This window comes from Meleagris gallopavo, chromosome 6 (genome assembly GCF_000146605.3).
Source record: "Meleagris gallopavo isolate NT-WF06-2002-E0010 breed Aviagen turkey brand Nicholas breeding stock chromosome 6, Turkey_5.1, whole genome shotgun sequence".
NCBI classification, from domain to species: domain Eukaryota; kingdom Metazoa; phylum Chordata; class Aves; order Galliformes; family Phasianidae; genus Meleagris; species Meleagris gallopavo.
Genome location: NC_015016.2, coordinates 9,169,691 through 9,179,987, shown reverse-complemented (window position 1 = coordinate 9,179,987; position 10,297 = coordinate 9,169,691). Strand labels below are relative to the sequence as shown.

At 35.4% G+C, this 10,297-nt stretch overlaps 1 protein-coding gene across 2 annotated transcripts in view; it reads left to right on the top strand.

The window, feature by feature from the left end:
* VIPR2 (vasoactive intestinal peptide receptor 2) overlaps nucleotides 1-10,297 on the top strand; it is a 54,549-nt gene that overhangs the window by 26,654 nt on the left and 17,598 nt on the right. For both annotated transcript variants that reach the window (XM_019616272.1, XM_019616271.2), the window contains exon 5: nucleotides 8,584-8,681. In XM_019616272.1, coding sequence (XP_019471817.1) covers nucleotides 8,584-8,681 — 98 coding nt within the window. The remainder of the gene's footprint in view (nucleotides 1-8,583; nucleotides 8,682-10,297) is intronic.

The window sequence follows — 10,297 nt, the reverse complement described above, 5'->3', positions numbered from 1 at the left end:
AAAGAAACAACTACAAGTCAGCTAATACAGTATTATCTAATCTTAGCTTGAATTGACCTGACATTTATTATATCACAGGCTATATGATTCAAATACTTGAGTAATACAAAGACAGATTCATGGAGAGGAAAATTCTCAGTGCTGTTACACAGGATGAAACTATTGCAGCACATGCCTACATGGAACATCGTCAGTGAAAGAACTATCCCTGGTTTGGCAACTTTCCAGAAGCATCCATTCTTAGGCTTCTGCCATAGGTAACACCCTGAGTGTGCTACCTTGGCTACACTTCCCAAAACAGTTGGAGTTAAGACAGCAAAGTCAGGACTGACTCAGACAAACGCTGTCCTGAATGTCTATAGTTGCCTTTAGAAAACAGGTGCATTGCTACTATCTGTGAAGTGGATCATTGCCTTGGACTAATGGATTGTTTGTTCTGAGTATAAATTGAATGTGTCCGTCCCTTTCAAGAAAATGTAATGCATAGTTGCTGTCTGCCAGTGCTTTTCTGTGTGCCTGTGAGTCATGCTATTTTTGTTTACATTACGTTCTGCATTTTTCATTACTTTTTCACAATATGTGATTAGAGACCAATACTTCTGAAAGCAAATACGAAATTCTTCTGTCATGCTCAAGTGAGAAGGATGGGGAATGAGTATAAGCTAATGTACTCTCCTTTGGGAGCACAGTGGGAATTTCTTTTATTTCATATAGATTGTCCACAGATTAAAGTGAACTGAAAGAGAACCATGTTGGAAAAAGATTTACATTAATCTGTTATTTAAAGATTATTAAATACCAAGGAATACATATTTTATGAGCTACATGTTTTTGTAAATTCAGTTCTGCACTGTGCCATCCAAAAATATGAAGAAATGCTTCTTAAGAAAGAAGTGCGTTGTCCGCAAAGTGTAATCAATCTCTTTATTCCAGTTTGTATTTAAGTTTTTACAAGACTTTAGAAACAGCTGCCACTTTGTTGAAGTTAATGCTGTAAAAGGAACCTTGTACCTTGTTTTCACTTCTGTTGGTCTTATTCTTTCTAATTTAATCTGGAGGTAGAACCTAAATTAATTAAGACCTGACTGATGATGGTTCACACAGAGTAGTAAGGAATAGAATGTGCTCAAATTACATGAAAGAGGTTGGTTTTCACGTGCTGTTGATTTTGGGGTTATTTTGCTGTTGGTTTTGCAGCAGTACCAATATGAAGACTCTAAGTGGTGCTATGTAAAATATAGTAACTATATTTAGGTCAGTGATAATCTGATTTCTTTTTCTGGATTTTGACTGCCACAACACAATGCAGAATTTTGTCCTTTGTCTGCTTTTCTTTGTGTAGTTATTAAATACATAATTTCAGAACTTCATTTGCCAGGTTTTTTTTGCTGAATCATTAGGAGTGTCATAGTTCTAATAATCTAAATATTTTACTTAGTTTTGCAAATCATAACGCACACATTCAAACAATCATAATTTTTGATCCTGTGGATTCAAAATCTAGCAGTGTTTATTTAGCCTTGCAGTAGTTTGAGGAACAGGTTTATTTGATGGTGTAGCCAGTTGAAAGTGGACTTGAAAGGAAAAATTTATCCTCTTTACCAGGAGCACTGAGAGCTTATGAAGTAGGTACCAAATCTCCAGGAAATTACGGAGGCAGTATTGTGGACAGCTCAGTCAAGAACTCCATGTAGACTATTTTACTGGTTAAAAAAAAACAAACAGAATTTTATTATTAAGGGAAGGAATAAAAATAAAATATAACCGTACACCAAATAAAAAATACCTATGATACTGTTCTCTCAACATCTACTTATTTAAATTTTACACTCACGTCTTGAGAAGTAGAGGGCACAGGTCTGAAAGTAAAAGTAGACTGAGGTTCTAAGAGGCAATGTAGCTGTAAGACATTGGTTATAAGAAGTTACAGAATTGATTAAAAGCTGTTAGAGAAGGGCTTTTAACTCTTAAAGCTTTTTATCAAAGCTTTTCCTTGAATACATGCAACGTGCTATTAAGAAAAAAAAAACCCTGGAAATATATATCTAGGTCTTCTTTAATAATGCTATAAATTCATTCTGCAGTACTGTCTTCTGCAAGATACCTTTTAGGAGAAAAACAAAGGGGATTTTAAGCAAAAACATCTGCAAATTACACCATCTAGAATTGGAGCTATGCTCATGACGTGCTCTGTGCTCATTTTAGATCTAATGAGAATGACAAGTTCTTTTACCAATGTCTTACTTGGAATGACTGTAAATAGCAATAGAAAAAAATGAATTAAGAAGACAATCTCATACTCTGGCTATGCAAAAGCATTCGACAGTTAAACTGTATGGTTTTGAACTGAGCTAAATTGTCTTCAGTTTTATTTAAAACAAGTTTATTTGAATTACCTGAATGTAACTGACTTAGAAAGTATACATAATCTATGTGCTTACATCATGTATATACATATGAAAGCCCCCATATGTTGCAAGAATTACGCAATGAAATACACAAATCTGTATTTTTTTATTAATTTCTGTGACCAAAAAATAAATATTTAATGCATAGCTTAATCAGTAGGTGCTGGCACCTGATGATTCAGGATTTCATCTGCCAGGACTAAATGATTCTAGAGGGTCCCTTCCATCTCAGGGTGCTCTGTGACTTAGTGGACGGCAAGCTGGACGTGGGCCAGCAGTGTGCCATCACAGCCCAGAATGCCAACTGTATCCTGGGCTGCATCAAAAGAGTAGCAGCCAGCAGGGCAGGAGAGGTGATTCTGCCCCTCTATTCTGTGCTGGTGAGACTCACTTGTAGTACTGTGTACAGATTTGGAGTCCTCAGACATTCAAGATTAGGCTGGTCCAGGCTCTGAGCGCTCTGATCTAGTTGTAGAAGTCTCTGTTCATTGCAAGGGTGTTGGACTAGCTGATTTTTAAAGGTCCCTTCCGATTGAAGAAATTCGGTGATTCATTAAATTTCCTTTAAGAAATGCCTCCTCCCTTACTTCCATGTAATTTCTTTGTACCAAACAGTAGCGTTTTCTTTTTCATTAATCTCTAGCAACTTTGAGATACATGCTTATTCTGTTATATGCTGGCATCACTACAGTGCTGTGAGTGGTTATCAATAATAATAATATGACAGTTGGTAACCTATGGACTCGCTGCCAAACTGAGATTTTTTAATAGTAAGTAAAAACTACGCAATTTTATGTGACTAACAATCAAAATTCAGACAGACTTTATCTGACTAGAGTGTGCAGTGGACTCACCTGCATTTAAGCCAGACAGCCTTTGTCTTCTGTAGTATCAAAAGAGATGTAGTCTTTGGAGTCTGGCTGCAAGTCATCCTAATTTCTTTTAATCATCACAAGCACGATGAAACACATGAATCATAGCATAGAAGAGTCTCTTCCACTGATTCCCTTGAGAGAGAGAGAGAATGATTAGTTCTGTTGAGCTTCATACCTTCTAGAAGAATTATATACCATTATTATATTAATTATTATATTATACATTATTAAGCTAAAGGAAGCCTTACTCGTTTCTCCTAATCTCTGGTAACTATTTGAAAATTTTTCTTTTATAAAAACATTAGTGTTGCTTTTTTCATGGTATTATTACTGAGGAAACAGAACTGTGGTATCTGAAATCCTGTGGGAGTTGGACTTCAGTTGAAAAAATTCCAAACAAAAGTGAGAAAAAATGCTAAGCTTCAAATGCTGGCCTTTAAAACCAGTTTGAAAATAAAAAAAATCTTAATGGAAATGAAACCCAAGAATGTGTAATGCTTTTATTGTCTGATGGAAAGCTAACCAAATCAGTGGAAAAAAGCCTGGGACAGAGGAATATTGCCCAACTTTAGACTCCCACGATCTTCATCTGCTCTGGACTTTCTTGGTTTGCTTTGTACTTAATGAAGATAAACGAGGTCTTTTTACTTTATTATCCTTCTAAATTATTTTAGATTTTTCTTCTAGGACAAGATGAATAATGCTGCTGCTTTTGTTCCATGGTTATAAAGAAACCTTGCTCAGATGAATTCACCACTGCAAAATTCAAAGACTTAGTGCATCTCTTGCTTTACTGTACTGTCCTGCGCTTGTTTCTAACTTAATCAGAGGAAGAAAACAGGAACTCTGCATTCCTGGACATTAAGAAAGCTTACAGGAAAGTAAAATTACTTATCCAAAGATCAACTTTATACAGCTCTGCAAAAATTTGTTCCCTTAAAAAAAATAGCAGATGAAATTCACCAAGCAGATAAATTTCAAAGTTGTTACTCTGTGTAATGGAATCCCTTGTGATTCCAAGAAAAGAGAAAGGAAGATATATATTGAGTTCAAATTGTTCTTGATATGAAGAAATACAGAACATGTAAGCAGAATTGAGGTTTTCCTGTGGGAACATTGTCTGGCTGCAATTTCCCAGTAATGAATTCTGGTCCAGAATCATTCTTGTGATCTTACTGGTGCAGGCCATCTAACAAGTACAGTGACCATGGGTCATTAGAGTCTGTAAATCAGTTTTCCACTTTCCACTGTGTTCTTTATTTATGCATATGCAGTGTGTTCTGAGTCTAGGGTAGGAACAAGGGGAAAAATGTAGGACCAAAGCAAGTCATTCTGGAATGAAGATGGGCAAAGATAGGGAAAAAATGAGCAAAGGCAATGCAGACTAAACATAGTAATACATGTTATATACTTGGCACCAAACAATTTACATATTTCCTAAACAAATACTTCCAAGTCAAGAAAAAAATTAAGGAGAAGATACAGTCTCTCTGTAGATATGGTGTACTTGGACCTTTTAAAGGAATAGGAACATCATAAAAATACAGTACATAGATGAGAATTAGATGATGATACAAGTAGCATTTTTTATAAGTAATGGACTTGTTGAATTGCAAGTAATTGCATCAGAAGTGATAAAAAAATCAAGAGATTTCTTCTTATCCATTCAGAATAGAAGATAAATGTGAACTTTCACATTACGGAGTAGGTTTTCTTACCTGATTCAGAATGTCAAAGCCAGAGCTAGAACAAATTTCTTGGGACTTAGAATTTATCCATACCAGCACAGTTAACCACATTGAATTCTTCAAGTCATTTGCATAAACTTACTTATCACATATTCTAAAAACTGGAAAGGTGAAATTCAACTTGCAAATCAAAATTCCTAAAGGAAGATACATGCTTGAGATGTATGTGACTAATTACTGGTATGTGGAAATGGCATTGATGTGATTGCATAAACACAGATATCCAGCATCATTTAGCATCACTGCCAAAATTACAGCAAAGAGGTCCTATGTCGTATCTGCCATGCAGATGTCTTAGAAGCCATGGGGCTTCTCAAATAGGACTAGTTCACTGCATTTAGGGTAACAGATATTGTTTGTTAATTACGTCAGTGGAATTGACCAGAAAGTGATGTCTACTTAGGGGTGAACTGAATGTCTCTTGACTGCAGTTCTTTTTTCTGCGGTCAGTATCTCTGGATGCGGAAGGAGAGCTAATGTGTTGCCATGAGAGTTAGAAAAGTTGGGTAAAGTCAAATACTAAACATGGGATTGTGGCGGATGAGATGACATCTTCATCCTGTCTCACTTGGTAAATTATCATCTGTGATTTCCAACAAAGCTGTTCTTATCTCATGTACTGATCAGAAACCAGCTGGTGCTAAATTTGGCGTGCTCACTGCAGTGTAATGAGTTTGTAGCTGCACTTTAGATTGTCTGGCCAGCAAAAAAGGGATTTAATAGCAGGTTTTCTTACTGTTTATTTTGTAGCTAGAATGTTATTATTTTCTACTTGCTTTTCCTTTATGTATTAGAAAAGAGATGATATTAATTAACTGAGGTATTCTGTACTGTCAGTAAAAAGCACACTTTTGACTGACTATGATTTAAGATATTTAAGACATTAAACATGAAGGTACTAATATAGCTTACCTAAATTTACTTTGGTGTATGTGATAATAAGTCATGTAGTAATGCTTGCATTTGTGTGTTACGCAGCTTGGATTAATCAGTCAGAAGAATAAAGACACGTACTCATAGAATTTGCAATCCACTCCCTGCAGAAGAAGTGGAAAACCTTTGGGTGCTGTAATAGTAAAGGAAATTATGACTCTTTTCCGAGACTAAATTCAGTGTCAGGTAAAAGCCAAATGCCAGATTAACGAGATCTCAAAAGTGTCAAACGTTGAAGAATGGCTAGTGTATTGTTGAAAGGAAACGTGCAAGTTGAAATTACTTCTTGTAGCTACTGGATTCTGATCTGTCATGTAAATCTGGGATAAGTAGTCACTAGCAACAGAACTACATAAACAAAGTTGCTAGTATCTTTAGAGCAAGCAAACATATTTCAGTAATTCAAATATTTTTATGGATTCTTACTTCAAAATAGCAATATTTCTATGCCTGTCAGCTTCCTAATACTTCCCATGTATCATATGTGTGCAGAGTTTGTTTACAGGATTCTTAGAAAAAGTATTTCAAAGCCTAATAAAAGTGTCAACATGAGAATTTTTGAATGCAGAAGGGAGGTGATTCACCTAGGCAGAGGGAACTGTCTGGAGTGTAGAGACCGTGGTACTTAGAGATGACTACAGTTTGATCTGTGTAGTCATCTGTTTAACAGCAGATGCATGAGCTTACATGTGCCAAACTTACACACATCTTGGAGTTATTTCTGCTGCTTGGCAGAAGAAGACTGTCTTTGGGAATTGTATAACCAACTCATAAAACATTTCTGCCACTGTGCAGCAGAAAGGGACCATACAGCTTTTTAAGGTTTTCTAGCACAGTGAGAAACCCAAGTGAGAAGGAAGAAGTCATTTCTACCAGGGGCTGTGAAGGACACACTTTGCATCAGAAGTCCTGGTTTATGTGATTACCTTTTGAAGTTAGCAAATACAAGTTACAAAGGGATGGTGGTTGCTTTAACATTGCAGGATTTGTTAAGTTACTTTGTGGTTCCCAAGAAAAGAAGACAAGAGCATTGTAAAGTATTCCCTGTGTTGTCCCTATAATCTTACCAGGTTTTATGTGTATGGCTTTATCATTCTAGGAGAGAGCTCATTGCTGCTCTTCTGCAATGTGCTGACTTCTGTTTAGCTGAGCATCAGTGTTACTATTTACAGAGCATCTCTGCTGATCTTTTTTTTTTTCCTGAGAAACTGAATGTGAAAACTTCCACTCAGTATTTAAACAACGCAGATTTGCTGTCACTGCAGCTTCTTTTGCAAGTGACATTTATCTCCTTCAAATTTACAATATTTACATGGTGGATGTTAAGAAGCTTTGATTTAGAGACCCTCCAGATTTCTGTTTGTATGTTCTGTAGAAAAGCATTTTAATGGGGCCTGGATCTGCCAACAAGATGATAACAAATAGAACAGCATATTATGGAACTGCTGTGCATTGTTTCCAGGCTTTGAGTGTGTTTTTGCAACACTTGATGGGCACAAAGTCAGGGAATAAAATTCTTCACCTCCTAGAATGCTGATGATAGATCATGAGGCTGCCAAATCGTTAAGTCATTTATTGGAGCATCCTTCTTCTATGATTTTGCAGGGCAGGACAGGTTGAATAAAAAAGTGCCCAGCATTTTAAGTGAGTTACTTTTCCCTTTTCTAACAGTTTACTTAAAGGTATTGCTTTATTACTGCTTTTACAGATGCAGCTGTAAGATCTGAGTGCTATAAATATGTGCAGTACATATGGAAATTCTGACAGTTTTATTTAACATATTCTATATTGCTGTTAAAAACTTTTATTTCACATAGCAAAAAATTCTATAATTTTAGTATTTTATCTAACTTTGTGGAAAATAACGTCAGTGCAGTCACTTTGCTGTAGGCACAAATGAACAAGCAGTTTGATTCTGAGAGCATTATCATTGTCGTTCAGAATGGGTTTTAATGTAATATGTTCTGGCAAATTTACATATAGCTGTAGTTAATGATCAGACTGCACACTTCAGTCTGCTTTTCCTCTGCTGACATAATTCCTTTTCAAGTTTCAGCAACTAACTTTACGAAATAAGGAATGGGAAAAGGTTGTTTGGGTGACAAGTATTTGAACGTACAGATTAGGAAATGAATGGAATTTAAACATGTCCTTAAAATTAATGGGACTTAAATGTCCTTAAAATTAAGTTCATATATAAATGCATGACTAAGTACACTGGAGCAGAAAGACTGTGAGATTGCCTCTTTCAGTGATAATCCATTCTTTCAAACTGCGTCTCATTCTTATATTTCAGATGTCTATGAACATTTTTTGACCAATGTTTTTTTGTTTTTTTGCTTTTTTACCTCAAAGATATGGAATAATCAGCTAAAATTTCAACTTGTGTGACTGAATTTCTAAGGCTGTATTTTCTACTGATGTCTATTGGTTTGATATGTTGCATTGCAAAAATATGTTGGAATAGAGGTATAACACATTCTCATCATGTTCTATAGAGCAAAGCATGAAAATAATGCTATTTATTTAGTCTTGAGAACTATTTAATGGGAAATTATATCACTTCAGTCAATTCAAATATCAGTTAAGTGGTTTCAGCATATGTATATTTTTGTGCAGGTCAACTTCTATGTTAGAGTGAAGGCAATTTATACCCTTGGTCACAGTGTATCTCTGATTGCTCTCACAACAGGAAGTATAATTCTTTGCCTTTTCAGGTATGTATTTTTCGCTAATAAATACACACAATAATAAAACAGTTTTAATCATTGTCTTATTACTGATTGCCCAGATTTAAAAAAAAATGTATAATTTTTGCATTTTTCTCAAACAGCTGACAGTAACGTAATGCCTACAGGATTTTTGCCAGCACCAGTCATTAAAAAAAAATTCAAAGCACTTTACAAATGTATAGACGTTACAGCTTATTTAGGAATGAATCTATAAAGTAATTTTTGTTTCATTTTAAAAATCAATACATTGAATTGTTCTTGAAAATAAGTAGAATGCTGGTCTCAACACCAGACAACTGGTGCTGTTCAGAAACTTCTAAGTGGTCTCCAGGCATCAGAGGTAATTCAAGAGGGTTTGTGAGGGTGTGGGTAACTGTGCTGAAGGGTAGTACTTGGTGTGCAGTGTGTTACTTAGACAGTGTTGGGAAAAGCAGTACTGTCTGCTGTTCTTGGCTCATTTCTGGGCATTTTCTGAGACAGAAAGTTATCCCCATCTGTCAAAAGAAAGACCAAAATCTTATTATTGATATCATGGCTTTCCTCATTTTCTCAACCTTCATGCCTTTATGCTTCACTTCTGTCTGACTGAATGGCTTTCATATTCTCCAGTATTAACCTTGCACAACTTTCCATTTCCACTCTAAGAACAAGAAAATGCAGCTCTCAAATTAGTAGAAAAAAATTATATGTAATAATAAGATGTAGAGGGCTGCATAGTTTCAGTCCTCTGATTAGCTTGTTACAATATGCTATAAATTTTATAGACTACTGTAAGATTTTGTCAATATTTAAATATTTAGAGACACTTCAGAGTGGATACATGACCCATGATAATATTTTGGAATATCTTTGAAAAAAATGGAGTCACTTATAGATATCACGTGTCCACTACCAAACAATGTAGGCAGAACATGGATTTTCAAAACTGCTAATGCCCAGTAACACATTTCAAACATTATATCACAGACATCTGAATGTAGCAAAGAGACACTTCTTGTGTTAGACTGCAGCTGATGCAATTGTAAAGTGTCAGTAAGAAAAGTGAATGTAAAGGGCTATATGTCTCTGCATATCTCTGACACGTATGCCATCCTGTACATTTTGGTTTGTTTTTAAGGACGGAATTTGAAAATAAGATTCTGTAAAGTTTAACTTTCTGCTACTTACCTGTTTATATCTGCTGTCCAAAAATTATACTTTGCTCTGAAAGGTCCAGAGGTTCTTTATAGGCAATTTCAATACAGTATTTGTGAAGATAGTTCACTACCCCTGAAATACATTCACCTTTGCATGTAATCAGCAAACTGTCTTCGCTGTATTTAAAAAGGACATTAAACAACTCTTGAAATCACACTGACTAAAGGAGATTGGGTAGTTAAGAAGACGGTTAAAAATCACTGGAGTCACTAAAGCAGTAGGCTTGTGAAAACTCTGACTTCATCCAGCAGGATTAGAATTTAAACTTGCATATTACTAAAGCCAGGCATTGTGAAAATTATACCTCGCTGGATTTGTGTATGTATGCTACAAAATATACTGCATTTAATCGTGAATATATTCAGTATTACTTTATGAAAGAAAACATGGACATGAAAAAGAAG